The 19570-nt window shown below is 40.3% G+C and overlaps 1 protein-coding gene across 1 annotated transcript in view; it reads left to right on the top strand.

Moving 5' to 3' along the window:
- grik5 (glutamate receptor, ionotropic, kainate 5) overlaps window positions 1-16971 on the top strand; it is a 187596-nt gene extending 170625 nt beyond the window's left edge. Inside the window, exons 13-20 of the mRNA XM_062992731.1 lie at window positions 856-969; window positions 3442-3551; window positions 4436-4609; window positions 5547-5712; window positions 6739-6964; window positions 9852-9980; window positions 11571-11692; window positions 15601-16971. Coding sequence (XP_062848801.1) covers window positions 856-969; window positions 3442-3551; window positions 4436-4609; window positions 5547-5712; window positions 6739-6964; window positions 9852-9980; window positions 11571-11692; window positions 15601-16206 — 1647 coding nt within the window. The 3' untranslated portion in view covers window positions 16207-16971. The remainder of the gene's footprint in view (window positions 1-855; window positions 970-3441; window positions 3552-4435; window positions 4610-5546; window positions 5713-6738; window positions 6965-9851; window positions 9981-11570; window positions 11693-15600) is intronic.
- The last annotated feature ends 2599 nt before the right edge of the window (window positions 16972-19570 follow it).

Below are 19570 nucleotides of genomic sequence, written 5' to 3'. Positions count from 1 at the left end.
TGCATATACAAAGCCTAAAGGCTGACAGAGCCTGGTATCATGTGTGGAGAGCCACACGCACTGCCACCTGTGATTGGCCAGCTCGGGCTGCTGTGATCAGTGATGAGTAACTCTGTTTTGGCCATTGTCCTTCCACTACAGACCTATAGCCAGTCGTGTGTCTGTGTTGGTACCAAGCTGGCTGATAGCAGAGCTGAGATTCAATCTAATAAGCTTGAAATCTAAGCACTGGTGGGCTAGGGTGTTTTACCGCTGCGCCACCCATGAGCCATCACATTTATATAACAGTACCAGAAACCCCTTAAATTGTAAGAAAAATAGAGATATTTAAAATAATGGATTCAGTAGTACTAATAGGTGAGTCCATTTTACATGAGAAGCTTTTGTCATCAGAGGTTTTTTTTACCCTGCTGAATCCCACCACAACACCCCCCCCCCCTTCCCGCTCAAAAAAACCCTGCTAACAAAATCTGTTGTACTAAAAGTAGAAATGTGGTATAGAAAGTTCTAAAATGTTTAAATTGGCTGCCTAAATCCTCATTTATTTTTATGCCCGACTGCAGCTGGAGACCTTCCTGTGTTCATATAAATAGGGCTAGTTTGACCAATTACATTACATGGAACAGTGGACTGATAAGAAAACCCGAACTGTCAACTCATGTTAATATAACATATGATTGGTCTGTTAGAAATATGTATAGCTGAAACACTGGACCCCAATAATTAGAAGGGGTGTCCAAATACGTTGTTTAACTTTAGACACACTTACAACCTTCAGGAACTAGTTTAAATTCTTAACATTACTTGCACCACCTTGTCTCATACGATTTTCAATTTTTTTTGTCTCTGGAGCAGAAGGCTGATTTAGCGGTGGCTGCTTTCACCATCACCTCTGAAAGAGAGAAGGTCATTGATTTCTCCAAACCCTTCATGACCCTGGGCATCAGCATTCTATACAGAGTTCACATAGTAAGTGTTGTAATGTAGAGTGTGTAACCACACACATGTATTCCCAGACTGCAAGATCAATTTTCCTTTCTGTTTTGGCTTATGGAAAATATTCCCTCTACTGGTGAGGAGTGCAAATGCAGTTACTATTCTTATAATCCTGTTCTTATAGTTCTTATAAGTTTGCTAAACTATGAAGGTACTGTGAAATTTTGCATAATTCCTCTGAGAATGTGGCATATTCATCCATGTCTTAACAGAATTTTTGCATTGTTTAACAAGGTTTAACAAGCATGCATGTACACCGATCAGGCTTAACATTATGACCACCTTCCTAATATTGTGTTGTTCCCCCTTTTTCTGCCCTTTTCCTGACCCATCGAGGCATGGAGTCTGACAGCTTTCTATCAGAACCAGCATTAACTTTTTCAGCAATTTAAGTTACAGTAGCTCGTCTGTTGGATCGGACCACACGGGCCAGCCTTTACTCCCTACGTGCATCAATGAGCCTTGGCTGCCCATGACCCTGTCACCGGTTTACCACTGTTCCTTACTTGGACCACTTTTGATAGATAATGACCACTGCAACCCGGGAACACTCCACAAGAGTGGCCCTTGTCAAACATTTTTCCTGCTTCTAACACATCAACTTTGTGGATAAAATGTTCACTTGCTGCCTAATATATCCCACCCACTAACAGGTGCCGTGATAAAGAGATAATCAGTGTTATTCACTTCACCTGTCAGTGGTCATAATGTGCGGTGTACATGACCAAGATGAATTGTGGTCTGGTATAGACTGCAAGCAGGATTATCAGAGCTAACTTGGGTATTTACTATGGGTATTTTTATTGTTATTATGTTTTGCAGGGCAGTGTCCTTCTGGTTGAGCCCTATGGAAAATGTGCTTAATTTCACTTACCGTTTTTTTTTTTCAAAAATGACAGATGTCACAGATTCTTAAATGAAAGTGCCACATTAAACAACACTCATAAATTGAGTGATAGAATAAGTGGAAGCTACAATACACAGAACAACCTACCTTAATAGTTGAATGTAAACCTAAAACATCCAGCGGCAGTGTGAGGCTCCGTCTCAAAAATGAAAATAGTCCTCCATGTTTTGACAACCCCCCTATGCATCCACAGAATTAGTTGGGAGTTTTCCAAACGTAGTTACCTGAGTAGTGTTTTTAGCCGCTTTAAACTGCGACATCTTGGACATTTTGACCGCCTCATAGTGCAAATTAACCAGTAAATGTAAGGCACTTGAATGCTATGCGAAAGAAAAATGTTATATCGCTAAACACAAACCTTAAATTTTGAATTTCAAAGCAAACTGCATTAGGGATGTCCCGATCTGATCTCAAAGATCGGAATCGAGGCCGATCAAGGCATTTTTTAACTGATCGGTATCGGTTTTACTAAAACCGATCCTAATCCCGATCCTTTGTTTTACGTCAGCATGTCCACTGTGTGGAAATACTTTAAATTGGAAAGTGAAACAAGTCCAACAATGAAGTGTAATGTCTGCAATGTGAGCATTTCACGAGGCGGTAGTAGCAGAGCTGCATTCATTACTGTAGAATTTTACTATTTATATGGTGTGTGAGTCAAGGATCACTCCGGATTTTAATCCGAGTATGAAAACTTCAGGACCATAACATACAGCGTTACCATGTTACAAGACTGAACGACATCTCAGTATCAAGCACTCTGATTGGCTTAGTTATGTAACCGAGTGTCGTAGTGATGCACTTGCTTAATAAAGAAATAAATACATGGTATATTCACAAATTGTCGGGAGCAGAACACTTTATTAACTTCTTCTGTTACGGTACCGAATAGCGGACAACTAGAGTAATCGTGTTAGCCAAGCATGCTATTCCATGCACTGTGGAAGCCCCAAAGGGTCAAAACACACTCACTTCACATAGAAACGTCCATCAAACCATTGTCACAATACAACCACAGAAAAGTTTGTTACAGTTACAACACGGCAGGCAATTTTTTTCCTACAGCACTGCAGAGCTATTCAGTTGTTAAACATGTACATTGGATTAATTTGAATAACTGTAATGTACTTGAAGTGTGCACTGTGTGAACAGTATTATCTAGTTCTTATCTAGACAATATCTAGAAAATACAAGTATCGGTTTGAGACTCAGAGACTCAGTGTGAAGGCAGACAAGCGAATACTTTTGGCAATATAGTGTAGCTGAATAGGTTTTATTTAATGTATTGTGTAGAATTAACAAACGTGTGTCAGGACTTATTAAAGCATAAAATATAATAAAAGTATTTTCCTAAGTAAATAGAGATTCAAAATTAATCTCAGACTGAATTTGAATACTAGTTTAGCATTCTAAATATATTCAATTTCCATCAGACCCTGGGTAAGTGTACCTAATAAACTGTCAGCTGAATATATGTCTCTATTTTTCTTTTATTTGTATTAATTTATTTAAATATATTGTTGCTGTCTCTGTATCAGGGTCGAAAGCCTGGCTATTTCTCCTTCCTGGATCCTTTCTCTCCAGCTGTTTGGCTCTTCATGCTGTTGGCTTACCTAGCTGTCAGCTGTGTGCTTTTCCTCGCAGCCAGGTACAAACATATGATTAACTCAATCTCAATGCGTAATCACACATTTCTTAATCACTGGGTATGTTTATTAACACCTTCAGATCCCACAGCTCTAAGAGGTAAACATTCCTGTGGGTGAATTCGCAAACCCAAGTCATAGAGACTTAATTGCATTTTATGCTGTTGATTCACACATACAGCAATAACCCAGAACATTAGGACTACCTGCCTAATCGCCTGTCAAAACATCTTCAACTAGCTGAGAAATGGATTTGTGGTAGCAGGTCTTTTGCCTTCAGTGCATCGTCAGGTGGATTGTTCTACAGTTCTAATGCCTGCGTGCCCATTGTAGGTGCTTTTAACCATGGACACGTGTTAGCATGGGCACTTTACACAGCCAGACACAGAAGGGTTCGATGCACTGTGTGTTGTGACATTTATCTCAACCAGAATTAAAATGATCTTCAGTCAGAGTCACAGTAGATCTATTGCAAATTTATACCAGAAGCTTTAGCCTTCATTTCCTCTAGCATCAATAAGTCCTGACCGCCCAACAACCTGTCAGCGTTTTTTGACTTGTGTGTCCTCAGACCACTGTTGGTGGGTACTCATCACACCTTTCACCCTTCACTGTTGGAGATACATAGAATAGAATAGAACAGAACAGAACAAAACAGAACAGAAAAAAACTGAGAGTACCCAGCCGCTGTGTCCGCATGCGCCAACCCAGTCTGGTCATGATGATCTGGCACTAATCATAGTCACTCAAGTATTTATATCTGCTCAAATCTATGAGTGCCTACTATAAATCTGGCATTTAATTTAATGTATTTCTGACCCTTTTTGGCTCTACAGGTGTATGTAACACCGTTGTGTGTTTTTCTCTGTTCCTCTGTGTGTTCCAGGTTGAGTCCATATGAGTGGTATAATCCTCATCCGTGCCTGAGGGAGCGCAGGGACCTGCTAGAGAACCAGTACACCCTAGGGAACAGTCTTTGGTTTCCTATAGGAGGTTTTATGCAGCAGGGTTCAGAAATCATGCCCAAAGCTCTGTCCACACGCTGTGTCAGTGGAGTCTGGTTAGTAATAAATATATATGCAGTTCTATCTATCTATCTATCTATCTATCTATCTATCTATCTATCTATCTATCTATCTATCTATCTATCTATCTATCTATCTATCTAGCTATCTGTCTGTCTATCTATTTGTCTGTCTGTCTGTCTGTCTGTCTGTCTGTCTGTCTGTCTATCTATCTATCTATCTATCTGTCTGACTGTCTGACTGTCTAACTGACTGTCTGTCTATGTGTCTATCCATCTGTCTATCAGTTTGTTTGTCTGTCCAACTGTCTGTCTATCTGTCTGTCTGTATAGCTATCTGTCTATCTGTGTATCTGTTTGTCTGTCTGTCCATCTGTCTGTCTGTATGTCTCTCTAACTATCTGCCTGTCTATCTATCTATCTATCTATCTATCTATCTATCTATCTATCTATCTATCTATCTATCTATCTATCTATCTATCTATCTATCTATCTATCTATCTATCTATCTGCCTGCCTGTCTGTCTGTCTGTGTTTGTCAATCTATCGATCTATTTATGTCTGTCTGTCTGCCTGTCTGTCTGTCTGTCTATCTATCTGTCTGTCTGTCTGTCTGTCTGTCTATCCAACTGTTTGTCTATCAATCTATCTGTCTTTCTGTTTAGCTGTTTATCTGTCTGTGTCTGTCTGCCTATCGATTTATCTGTCTATCTGTCTATCTATATATCTGCCTGTCTGTCTATCTATCTGTCTGTATGTCTATCTCTCTGTCTGTCTGTTTGTCTATCTGTCTATATATCTATCTATTTATCTATCTATTTACCTATCTATCTGTTTATTTATCTGTCTGTCTGTCTGTCTGTCTGTCTGTCTGTCTGCCTGCCTGCCTGCCTGCCTGCCTGTCTATCTATCTATCATGTAGGGCTCTGTTATTAATATGAATGTTATTGTTTCATGTTTCTCTTATGTTTAGGTGGGCATTCACACTGATCATAATCTCCTCATATACTGCAAACCTTGCTGCGTTTCTGACAGTACAGAGAATGGAGGTCCCTATTGAGTCACCTGATGACCTGGCAGACCAAACCAACATCCAGTATGGCACTATTCATGGTGGAAGTACCATGACCTTCTTTATGGTATGAACCATATTATTATTAGCCTTTCTTTCATATGCACATAAAATAATTACATTAATCTTCTGATCTCTCTTCATACAGCAGCAGTGTGTATGATTAGATCTTTGTTTTGTTTGGCATTAGCTTGTATTTGAAGGAGTGTTGTGTGTGTGTGTGTGTGTGTGTGTGTGTGTGTGTGTGTTGGATGAGCCTTTTTATTCATGGGTATTTTTCGTTATATTTATGTATATTAGAGCATGGAGCATTTTCTTTGACCCACACTATAAAGCTTAAAACATGTGGACACCCTTCTACTTATTACGTTCTGCTTTATCAGCCACACATATTGCTAATAGGTGTATAAAATTAACTATACATTGGCCACAGTGAGTCTACAAGTGTATAATAGAGTCTAAAACATCTACTGAAGTGTGTAGCTGGCTGGCTGCCCAGTTTTATTTATTTATTTATTTGTTTGTTTTAATAAGCTTTAGCTAATTTAGAATGTGACAGCTTCATTTCCAACCTGGAAAAGAAAGTCGGATCATATTAGCTTGGTCTTGTTCAGTCCACATTAGCAGCCTAATAGCGTACATTTTGACTGTGAAGTCTTGCAGATCAAACTTAGATTTCTATATAATTCGTAGCACATGGCCAAAAGTATGTGGACATTTATTCATGAGCTTGTTAAATCCACAGACCAACAATTTTGGCCATATACCTACAGTAGCTTACTAAAGTACTCAGAATTGGCTATACTGCTGTAAGAAATAAGCAAAAATGGATTTATTGCTCATCTCTTGGATCACTCAAGTTCATTTGGTGGAAGATGTTTTTCTTATATCCCCATAACTGTGGAATTATGCTGTAAATTACATTAGGTGGTTTTAAATCAGATAAATGCCACACTTTTTTAAAATGGTGTATTTATATTTCCTCAGATGTTAAACACACTACTGTGATTTATAGTCATTTTCAAAGTTATTGTAAATGTATGAATTATTATGAATGGTTTCTATAATGTGCTTTATTAATTTTGTGTTACAGAACTCACGTTACCAGACCTACCAGCGGATGTGGAACTACATGTACTCGAAACAACCCATCGTGTTTGTGAAGAGCACGGAGGAAGGCATCGCCCGTGTGCTCAACTCCAAATACGCCTTCCTGCTGGAGAGTACTATGAACGAGTACCACCGCAGCCTCAACTGCAACCTCACGCAGATCGGGGGCCTGCTGGACACCAAGGGCTATGGAATCGGCATGCCTCTTGGTAAGAGATCATCAGTCCGGAAAAAAAGGAATGAAGGGTTGTGCAAATTGTTTTCATTTTGGGGGTTGATTACATCGGGCCATTGCACCAATGAATAAATGGAGGCGATTTGATACGGAGATATGATACACCAGGCTAGAGGTAATATTCGCCATAATCACAAACAAGGTGGAAGTGCCAGAGCTGAAATCACTGCTCATTTAGCAAACCAGCAAGTCTTCAAATAAATAAAACGTACTTCCATTGGTTTGAGAGCGTTCATTTATTTATTTCTACTTATTGCACTCACTCAGAGGCCAGAGTCACAGTGGAAAACAAGGCAAGGATACACCCTGAACATAACATCCACCTTCTGTATGGTTATGAGAGCTGTGATTTATATATATACACTGATCAGCCATAACATTAAAACCACCTCCTTGTTTCTACACACGTCAGTTTTCTCAGCTTCACTTACCATATAGAAGCACTTTGTAGTTTTACAGTTACTGACTGTAGTCCATCTGTTTCTCTGCATTCTTTGTTAGCCCCCTTTCATGCTGTTCTTTAATGGTCAGGACTCTCCCAGGACCACTACAGAGCAGGTATTATTTAAGTGGTGGGTCATTCTCAGCACTGCAGTGACACTGACATGGTGGTGGTGTGTTAGTGTGTGTTGTGCTGGTATGAGTGGATTAGACACAGCAGCGTTGCTGCAGTTTTTAAATACTGTGTCCACTCATTGTCCACTCTGTTAGACACTACTACCTAGTTGGTTCACCTTGTAGATGTAAAGTCAGAGACGATCGCTCATCTATTGCTGCTGTTTGAGTTGGTCATCTTCTAGACCTTCATCAGTGGTCACAGGATGCTGCCCACAGGGCGCTGTTGGCTGGATATTTTAGGTTGGTGGACTATTCTCAGTCCAGCAGTGACAGTGAGGTGTTTAAAAACTCCATCAGCGCTGCTGTGTCTGATCCACTCATACCAGCACAACACACACTAACACACCACCACCATGTCAGTGTCACTGCAGTGCTGAGAATGATCCACCACCCAAATAATACATACTAGTGGTCCTGGGGGAGTCCTGACCATTGAAGAACAAATGGACTATAGTCAGTAATTGTAGAACTACAAAGTGCTTCTATATGGTAAGTGGAGCTGATAAAATGGACAGAGTGTAGAAACAAGGAGGTGGTTTTAATGTTATGGTTGATTAGTGTATATTTTATATAGGCCTTAAAATATCCAGATTTACGACCAGTGACAGTATTTATGTTTCCTTCAACATCTAATGCCCCAATACTGTGATGCGGTGATTCAGCCCCATGTTATGATGCTCCACCCTTTATAATTTACATTGGGTTTGGTGTTTTAGAATCTTAAAAGCAGCCATGCTTTCTTCCAGCAAAACAAACTACATTATTGCCCAAGAGTTCTATTTTAGATTCATCTTACTATTGTTCTAATTTGTGTAAATGCTTGTGTGCAATTTAAGGTGCACAACTGTTACAATTCAGCTTCTTATTTAGCGGAGGAGTTTTGCATGGGGTGTATTAATGGAGATGGTTATGGTGGTTATGGTTATGGCACTTTGCAGCTTTTTTAAGTATCTGCTGGCTTCTCTTAAGTTACCTAGTCTAAGAGCATGTTGGGAAGTCTAGTGTCCTCTAGTGGCTAAGTAGTTGTTTTACTTCAATGTTATTAATTTTATGTTTGAGACCTTCAGGAGGCCTCCATAATGATGCCTGAAATCTTCACAAACATCTGTTATAATAAAATCAGCTGCAATTTGCACAAGAACTGTTTTTCATGCCATGACTGCCATCTATGATCAGCCACCCCTCGTGCAGGTGCCTCGACCATTCAGCAAAGGCTGCACTTGCCTCAGCCTCACCCTGTTTTAACCATCATCCCTCCCCCTACAGACTTACAGCCAATCGTAATGGCAGAGCTGAGATACGAATTTAAGAGCTCGAGATCTCAGCACTAATGGGCTAGCGTGTTATACCACCCGAGCACCCTCCATATATTTATAATACTGGAGATAATAAAAACCTCCTAAATCATGAAAATCATGGATGCTTTAGAATCTTTTCTCAGCCACTTACTTGCTGTGGGTAACAAAAATAAATCACATATTTCTATAGTCTCTAAACTTCAGACTTGCTTAAAGGAGAAATTCTTGCAGCTATCTCACAGGGACTAGTTTACGAGCTACAAGTATAAAACCATGTCATCAATCATTTCTTTATTCTCACTCAGGGCTTCATTCTAGTCGGTCCCGGACTGGGTCCAGCAGGAATACAATCTATATCTATATCTAAATCTATATACAATCTACAATTTCAAGTAGAAACCTTCTTCATGGTTTTTTTTTTCCTGCTGTGACCAAAGCAAAAGATCAACCCAGGACCCACGGGGCTGTGTGTTACTCTACCAGCGGCATCACTGTGCACTGTATTGTTTTAGTTTTCTAGAAATAAATGAATGAGCATTTATTAAACAGCTGAATCAATTCATGTCATATGGATTAATACAATTCTCAATTATTTAAAATAGAATGTATTTAATACATCATGCACAGGTGTTAAGTAGAATAAAATATAATCTGAAATCCTTTAGCCATTTATTTAAGGGATTCTGTTCACAATAGAGACAACAGTGTGAAATCATGTCAGCATGTGTTTGGTACACGAACATCCTTGTTTGAAGGTAGATAAATAAAAGAAACATGCTAATCTGAGGTAATATTGTTGCCGTCTGGCTGTAAGAGGTTTATCACAAATAAATGTATTCACATAGAGTTCAATACATTATTTCTACGTCAAATAAAAGTTCAATCTGCCTTGTATCTCATATCATACACTGTCTGCGTCAGTCACCCTCTCTCTGCTTCTCTCAGGCTCTCCATTTAGAGATGAGATCAGTCTGGCAGTTCTGCAGTTGCAGGAGAATAACAGACTGGAGATACTGAAGCGCAGGTGGTGGGAGGGGGGACAGTGTCCTAAGGAAGAGGATCACAGAGCTAAAGGTAAGCCTTTTACATCTGTACCTGAAGTTTTGTTACTGGTAATCTGTGTGTCAGGAGTATATCGGTGCACTGTGTGAGATGATACCACAGGCTTAGAAGATGCCTGCATGCAAGCTCCGAATTAACACCTTAGAATTAACCTGAAGTTTGTTGTTGATTTATTTAAAGGAGAGTTTTGTGGTCAGATGTATTTAATTATAGAACCCAGTAGTGAACTGGGTAGTTGTAGCCTAGTGGTTAAAGTAATGGTCTACTAATGAAAAGAACACTGGTTCAAGCACCACTACTGCCAGGTTTCTTTTGTTGGACCCTTGAGCAAGGCCCTTAACCCTCAATTGCTCAGACTGTATTCTGTCACACTACCGTAAGTTGCTTTGGAAAAAGGCATCTGCTCAGTCGTTGTCAAATACAGCAGTTGTAGCCTAGCGGGTTGGGGTACTGGATTAGTAATTGAAAGGTTGCTAGTTCAAGTCTCACCATTGCCAGTTTGCCACTGTTGGGCCCTTGAGCAAGGCTGGATCAATGTTACGTGTCTGCTAAATGCCAGAAATGTAAATGTAGTGATGCCGTAACATATGAACAGGTGCTTAATGCACAAAAACTCGACATTGCTTCTAATCAGCCCCGGTTCTGGACTGCATTGCTTGGGGGGTGGGGGGGAATGCACTCCGCCCACTGTGCTACTCAAACAGCGGTGTATTAAACACGTTGTAATGCTGATATAACCTGCACACACATGGCGTTACTAAGACTAAAAGTAAATACTTTTACTTAGATTTTCCCCAGTCCCCCCCAGCACTGGCCCTGCTCTGATTTAATTCAACACTGCAAAGATGAATGGACAAGTTAGTCTGTATAATTCTTTAATCTTAATTAAGACTTATAATGCACTTCAAATTAAAACTAGTGAAAACTAGTGAAAAACACACTAGCACACCATAGCTGACATCTCGAACTCGTCAGTTCTAATCTGAGCCTGGGCACCTACACGAACAATGATTGGCTTGTTCGTAGGGAGGGTGCCAGAGGGGATTACTCATAACTACTATTACGACCTCTGCTGGCTGATTGATGGCAACTGCACAAAGAAGACGGGTAATGGAAGTTTAGGGTGTGTCTCTCTGTGAATCTGATCCACATATGAACCCACTTTGTGCAGGTGAAAAGATGCAGTCGGCTACTGCACACGTGTTGGAGAGGGCGTGTGTTAATCATGGGTCTTCTCAGTCAGAGTGGAGGTCAATATCAGTAGAGAGGAAGCGTAATGCAATATGGTAATTGGATACAACTAGATTGGGAGGAAAATTGGAGGAAAAAAAGCTCTACCACGTGTGTTGCAATATTGAACCCTTTTAAAGTCACCTAGATCTTGCCGTCCCGATCCAAAATCAAGGTCTTCTGGGTCTACTTATTATTTTATACATAACATAATGATGGTAATTACTTAACTATATGACCTGTCTGAATGCACCCGTGCTTATGTTTCTTTATTTGCACATTTAGGTTCTTATTATAATAGTTCTAGCTTTGTGGACCCTTTCTTAGAAGAGATTATGGGTATTCCTAATAGATTTTATCTGTGTGTTGCAGGTCTGGGGATGGAGAATATCGGTGGTATCTTTGTGGTATTGATCTGTGGATTGATCATCGCTGTCTTTGTGGCAGTGATGGAGTTTGTGTGGTCCACACGGCGCTCTGCTGAGACTGATGAGGTATGGCTTATCTAGCCATTGAACTTTGCATGGCCTTAGTGAATGAACGGCACCTGCTAGAGCTAGACTGTCAAACTCAAATCCATCGAAGTGATACATTACTGAACATGTAGTTTGTTCTGTACTGAGGTTTTTGGTTAAAATTAACCAGCATAAAAATAATACTTAATTTAAATTACAAACCCCTTTAATGGAATACTTGGGATACAATGAAAATGTTTACATTGTTTTCACTTACCAAATTAATTGTATATTGTAAATATAACCATATTTTTAACTTGATGCCTGAAACACATAAAAAAAGTGTGAATATAGAAAAATAGGAGAGAATATTATCTTAAATAATTTCACAACAAGAAGTAAATAGGTAACAGATAAGTGTATCACTTTGTGGCACTTCTTGCTTGACATTTTCAGTCAAAGGATGATTTCTCAATCCAAGATTGCAAATAATTTAGGTCCTTTGCCATCTACCATACATAACACTGTGAAAAGATTCAGGAAAAAGAGCCGGCAAGCCCTCAGACAGCATTCCATGAGAAATAGTTATTTATTTATTAGGATTTTAACAACATATTTTACACTTTGGTTCATGACAGGAACGGTAGTTACTCATCACGCAAGATTCATCAGTTCTCAAGTTTAATGTCAAACACAGTCATGGCCAATTTTGTATCTCCAAGTCACCTCACTTGCATGTCTTTGGACTGTGGGAGAAAACGGAGGACCAAACATTAGGACCAATAGTTGATTGATGCTTTTTTGCATAAAAACAAACATCTGTAACAACAGCACAAATGCTCGTAGGTAATCTACACGCTCCACCATCATGTTACTACTCTTTACTTTCGTTGCACCATGCCTACCATAGATGACGCAGGCTTGGTTCTCAAAAACTGGTGGAAACGTGGTTCGGTTCTCTAAAAAACACGAACAGGTTAAAAAAAACCCGAACAGAACCGGTTCAAGAACCAGAGTTCTTTTGGTGGAAAAGCGCTAGATGTGTTTTGTTTTTGTACTGGAACTTCTGTGAAAGTTAACTGGTTGTTTTTTGCTTCAGGACTAAAGTCATTTGTGCAGCCTCATATTACACCGATCAGGCATAACATAGCATATGACCACCTTCCTAATATTGTGTTGGTCCCCCTTATGCTGCCCCATATGCAACAAACTGTGTCACACTGTGTATTCTGACACCTTTCTATCAGAACCAGCATTAACTTCTTCAGCAATTTGAGCTACAGTAGCTCGTCTGTTGGATCGGACCACACGGGCCAGCCTTCGCTCCCTACGTGCATCAATGAGCCTTGGCCGCCCATGACCCTGTTGGACCACTTTTGATAGATACTGACCACTACAGACTGGGGACATCCCACAAGAGCTGCAGTTTTGGAGATGCTCTGACCCAGTCATCTAGCCATCACAATTTGGCCTTTGTCAAACTTGCTCAAATCCTTAAATCGCTCAAATTCCCCTCACCTGTCAGTGGTCATAATGTTATGCCTGATGGGTGTATGTGTACTATGTTATTATCTGTATATTAGAAGTAAGTAATGTACTTGTTTTTACAGTGCTGTTAGCAGTAAATCAACTTGTTGACTGTATAATAGGTGCACTTTGACTTTATTGCATGTTATATAAGATATTATCAGTACATTTTTATGGAGTTCAGTGGACTGGAGTGCATTAACATGCATTTTAGACAAACATGTAAAATCACTCTTATGTAAATGAAACGCTGTGACCTCATTTCCAACCCTAATTAAAAAAACCTTCATATTTATAAGAGATATCAAAATATCCACAGGTGCATGGGTTCATTCATTTGGCGGTCTGTCTACTGTCAGACAAAACATGCCTGCATACAAAAAGGACTTGGCTCTGCACCTGTTTTTTGTTTATACTTACCTTTAATACCTGCACCAACAGTCTCAGCTCCACTTTCAATCAAAATGTTTTTGGAAATGTAAATAAATAACCCTTTTAATCAACAGGATTAATCAAAACAGTATATAGTTTGATTGGTTAATTATTAACATCTCTTTCTGCTAACAGTTCACTACCTTCCAGTCAGGAGTGAATGACTGGTCAATAGCTAGTAGTTATCTGTCTAGCAAACATTAGCAAACATTTACATCTTTACAAGCTTTCTAATAAATTAAAACTAAACATCAGCCAGCGCAGTGATAAAATATACTAGCAACCCAGAGCTGGGATTTTGAATACATCGTATCGAATCTCAGATCTGCCATCTGACTGGGCTGAGCGGCTACATGAACAACGATTGGCTGTTGTTCACAGGGTGGGATTAGCCAGACCAGGGTTCCTCATAACTGGTGCAATTACAACCGCTGCTGGCTGATTGATGGCGCCTGCGCAGAGTGGGGGAATAATGTTGATCAGGGTGTGGCTCTCCTTGCACAAGGCTGATCCACATATGAACTCGCCTCGTGCAGGTGAAAAGATGCAGTCGGTACTGCACACGTGTCGGAGGGGGCGTGTGTCAGTCAGCAGTGGAGGGTTGGATACGACTACATTGGGGGAGAAATTGGGGGAGAAATTGGGGGAAAGAATTGGAGAAAAAGAGAGAGAGAGAAAAAAACCTAAACATCAGTCCTCTGTGTACTATATGGCCGAGAGTATGTAAACACTTGAGTTTGTGGGAGATCTCATTCCACCATTTACGGCTGTAACAGTCTACACTCTTCTGGGATGGCAATAAACACTACACTTTGTTGGCTGCCTATTCAGTCAAAAGAACATTTGTTAGACAAAAAGGCCTGGTTCTAGTTCATCCTACATTTTTAATTGGGATGTGGTCAGGGCTCCGTTCAGGCTCCTGGAATTTCTTCACACCAAACTTGACTAACAATATTTTCATGGATCTTTCTGTGTGTACAAAGGCGCAGTCTTGCTTAAACAGTTAACTGCTTCCACAAGCAAAGGTCTGTGGCTAAAGTACTTGAACTCTGTAAATAGAAGGGGTGTCCACATACGAGGGACATTTAAAAAGTTTCCAGACTTTTATATTTTGGTTGGAATGGGTGAGGGTGGGAGGAGTACTAATTGGTCATGTCTGAGAGACTGAGGGAGAGCTTACAGTCCGGATTTAGTGACCTCTGATTTCCACCTTTTTGGCCGCTCAAAGAAGCTTTAGGGGAAAGAAGATTTTCATGTGATGATGTGAAAGCAGTGGTGCTTCTGTGGCCACGTGCTCAACCAAAAAAAATTTTGGCTGATGGCATTGAATTGGTACTACTCTATGGTACTGACTGTTTATACTTTAAAAGGATCTAAAGCAGAGGTGGGCAAACTTTTCGGCTGAAGGGCCACGCTGGGTTTTAAAAATTGACAGATGGGCCGGGTGGGTGCGGGGGTGGGGGTTTGGAACAAATATAAATTTACATTCAAACCTTTATTTTCGGGATTAAAGGATGAATTTTTTTATGTGATTATTTTATTTTTTGATTATTTTTATCTTTGTTTGTACTTGGTGTATCGCTGTCTTAACAACACCAATTCAGCGTTTAAAGCAGCACTTTCGACAATAGTTAATGGTTTATGTGTGACGTTTTAAACTAGCCAAGTGACTAGACTCCAGAGGGGTAGTAGGGCACAATGCGATGGCAAATATGAAAAATTAATATCTGTGTGTAGACCAGATAGACTCGGCTTTAGCAAAGGTTGGTAGTGTTTGCTGTGCGCCATCTAGTGGAATTAATTGAAACGCAGGGAAAAGGTAAAATCAATGCAGTTTTAGGACAATTTTGTAAATACTCAGCGGGTGGTAATAAACAGCCTAACGGGCCGTATGTGGCCCGTGGGCCGTAGTTTGCCCACCACTGGTCTAAAGTATGCAGGCATGTAGTTTACCTTCTTGTCTTAATCCCTGCCCCTTCCTCCCTTAGGTCTCTGTGTGTCAGGAGATGTTGAGAGAATTTCAGAATGCTGTGTCTTGTAAGAAGAGCTCCCGTCTGCGCCGTCGACGACCCCTATCAAGCTCTTTAGCCCTGCGCCACCCAGCTCGCCTCAGCCTGGGAGCACCACGCCCTCTGCGCCTGGTGAGAGAGATGCGCCTTAGCAACGGCAAGCTGTACAGTGGAGCAGGGCCCCTGACAGGAGGCTCCGGAGGTACAGGAGGCCCCTCTGATCTCGGGCCTGGGCCTCAGCGTCTGCTAGAGGAGCCTCTGGGGGCGAAGAGTACGCCAGCAGGACCTGTTGGTCCACCTGCAGTGACTTTGCCTCTTCCACGAGGCTGCACTCATGTACGCATATGCCAGGAGTGCCGGCGCATCCAGAGCCTACGCACGACCTCATGCTCCCGTATCCCTCCCTCCTCAGCTCCCTTGCCTCGCCTGGCCCCGCCCCCACCACGCTCCTCCTCCAATACAGACAGTGAGGGGGGTGGAGGGCCTAGTCCTCGCCGAAGAGGCCACTCCCCTCCTCCGAGGGGTTGTACGCTCCCGCCGCCTCAGAGCAGCGCGACTACAGACTTGCTGGCTGAGCAGGACTAAATGAGAGAGAGAAGAGGAAGATGAGGATGGGAAAACAGATCCAGTGAGGATTGTCCTGCAGGAATTCTAAAACAATGGACAGTGGATGAGTGTTTTTTTTCCTGGAGCGCAGTCCTCCCTGTTCCTCTGTGTTTGGTTTGGAATTCAATTTCGAACGTTCCCATTCTGTGTCATATAATGAGACAGCAGCCTGTTGACCATCTCATACTGCAGGAATTTGGAAGCTGAGGATGGACGATGTGCAGAGTTGATTCATCTCCCCCCGAACTCTGGCTTGTGACTCCCTGGCACAAAGGCTAGCTAGAGATGAACTTCTGGCTTCTCCTAAATGAGAGCACACACATTCGAATGTTCTGTGAAATGTACCACAATCTTAAAAAAAAGAACAAACACTTCAAATAGACTGAGCCATTCTGACTTTTTCTGTACTATGTTTATTATTATTATTATTATCATTGTTATTTTTATTTACTACCTGTATTGTTGGATGTCCCAGGCTATAATTTAAAATTAGGAAATTTATACTCATATGAGGCTTGTTGATGTTGGACAACTGTAAGGTTACTTGTCGGTTAAAGTACCCCTGAATGTTACATTTTGAAATAGTTAGATCTTCTTGGGTGCCTGTTTCTGAGAATAAATGTTGGCTATTTTGGTCAAATTTGTTCTTTATAAAACAGATTAAGTTTGTTTGTTTGTTTATTAGGATTTCCGGAGGAAACCCATGCGGACACAGGGAGAACATGCAAACTCCACACAGAAAGAACCCAGGACCTTTTTGCAAAACAGATTATGTAAATTATATAACAGATAATAATAATTTTTTATTTTAGTGCATACAGCAGTTTTTCTAAGGTGTACCACTTGGAGGTGTTTCAGATAGTACTGGTGGTATTCCTAATGCCAAGTTCACACTACACGACTTTCCAAGTCGTCAGGTCGCTGTACAGTTCACACTACACAACTGGATCTCTTGTAATCGAGAGTTTCAAGTCGGTGTGGCTTTCACACTACACGAATGATCGCGGACAGAGGGTTTCACACTACACGATCTATCACCAACTGGAATCGCAGCCGAGCTTCTCTGGTCTCCCAAACTACGTTTTGTCATGAAAACACATGTGAGAAGTGATGAGAGGTTTAATGATACCACGTCTAAAAATGCACGTAACAAGTAGCGAGTGATCAAAGTTTGTGCGCTGATGTGCAGCATTAAATCAAGTAGGAAAAGTAAATGAATCTGAGTGGATTTGGCTACGTGGCCAGCATGGATTGTTCTATAGTGAATTGGAGGTTAATATTGCAAATATTTTTTGCAATGCAACGTTGGTAATATGTTTTGTAGAGAACAATAAGTTCAGAAATACTGTAAAACGTGTGTGTGTCGATGTATTCTGATATAAACTATATTATGCCCCTGTCCCACCTTTTTACACTCCTCCCCTGCGTTTCCCCACATACCATATCTTGCATTCTCATTGGCTGTTCGACATAGCACTCATTGCCAGTTGTGTGACTCAGATCCAGATATCTGACATGCTAGAAATCTCTCTTCGGTCGAGCCGCTCGGGTCGAGTTGTTGAGTAGTTCACACATAGCGATCGAGAGCCAAGTTTCGATCCCCGAGTGAACGCTAAGTTGCTCCCGAGCCGGCAAATCTAGCACCGACCGAAAATCAGGGCAAAAATTGTGTAGTGTGAACTAGGCATAACACAGTTGTAGAACCACTGTTGTAGAAGATAATGCAGTTTGTGGTAACTTTGATCTACCTTACATGTACGTTAAGCTAGCTGACTCCTTAATAATAATAGTAATAAAACTAGTTATTAAACTAGTTAATACAACCTACCTACATCAGATGTATTGAATATGAAAAACATGTATGATATATAAATGTAAATACATTTGACATAATTGGCTGCTATTATACAACTCTATAGGAATATGACTATGGCTAATTTAATAGCTGTTTTTGGATTTTGCATATTCAAGTATTTCTAATGTTACACTATTTTAGAGGTTCCTGGAAATAAAAAATTTATTTCTCTGCACAGATTATTTTAATGGTTTAAAATGAAATGTTCAGGGGTACTTTAAGGTCTGAACATGAGCAGAAGACATGAGAATCTAAGCTTATTAGCTTGTTATTGCGACGGTGAACTAAAATTATGCACAAGATTTAAAGGTTTTGTGGTCTGAAGATAAACAGTGTTTTTGTTTATTACAGTAGATGAAGCTAACAATAGAAGTGAAGGTTGACGCCTTATCAGTTATCTGTTTCATGTGTTTTATACTTGAAATGACAGTTTATTTTATTTTCTCAGCTGAAATGATTTTTGTCTTGGAGTGTTGGTGAGGATCCTGATCTCACATCAAGTGATCAGCTCATTTTACCAAAAGTGTAACACACATCAATGCAAACTTAACAGTACTGCTACAGTATGTCTGTTTCTAAATTTGTTATGCTGTGTCTTCCTTTGGTCTCCAGGCAATTTTATGTGATTATTTATTAATTTTTTTAATTTTTTTTAAGTTTCTTTGTTCTTGCTGTAGGATGACGATTTTGATTGAGGAAACATCTACTCCAAAAGCCCGCAGTAAGATTTAAATATCATTAAAACCCAGTGCCAGTGTGAAGAAACATGTCACCCAGTAACAGTTTTAAAGCACATGATGTTGCAGAGTTCTGAAATCCTGTTTGTAGGCTTTACTGACACTTTAGTGCTTTGGGAAGAAATGTAGTAAAGTGTCACTGTACTCGTGCTCTCGTTCAAAATCAGACTCAGTGTCTTTGTACGATCTTCAAATATAGGATGCTAATGATATTGCCAAGATGTCATGTAAGCTTAGTGTGTCTAAGCCTTTTGAGATGTGTGGAGGACGTATATGCATTGTTTATTTGCTAGGTACACCCACCTTGTTGGTTCAGCTGTTATATAGGTGCACTTTGGTATACAGGTATACAGTTACTGACTGGATTAATGGGATAATAATAACCAACTTTTTCAATAAAATACACTTTTAAAGAGCTTAGAGCATCAAACATTCAATAAGTGAAGCCAATATCAAAGCCTTTTTCCATTATGTGTCAGAACAAAGTGATAAAACATCACTAGAATAGAAAAAGCTACAAAGCCATATATAGCAAACACCGTATACATTCCGTACAACTGGTTTGACAATCTAAAAAATTGTAGGACCACAAATCACCAGATGGCCTCAAAAGATTCCACAATGTACAGTATCTCTTAATGCATGCTCAATAATCCAGGTACACAAATCCACAAAGTTGAATCAGTTCATCTGGACACAAGTTTGTTGTAGAGATACGTTTCGTCACTCATCCAAGTGACTTCTTCAGTCC

Source organism: Trichomycterus rosablanca, chromosome 3 (genome assembly GCF_030014385.1).
Source record: "Trichomycterus rosablanca isolate fTriRos1 chromosome 3, fTriRos1.hap1, whole genome shotgun sequence".
In the NCBI taxonomy this organism is placed as follows: domain Eukaryota; kingdom Metazoa; phylum Chordata; class Actinopteri; order Siluriformes; family Trichomycteridae; genus Trichomycterus; species Trichomycterus rosablanca.
This window is presented reverse-complemented; position numbering and strand designations above follow the sequence as displayed.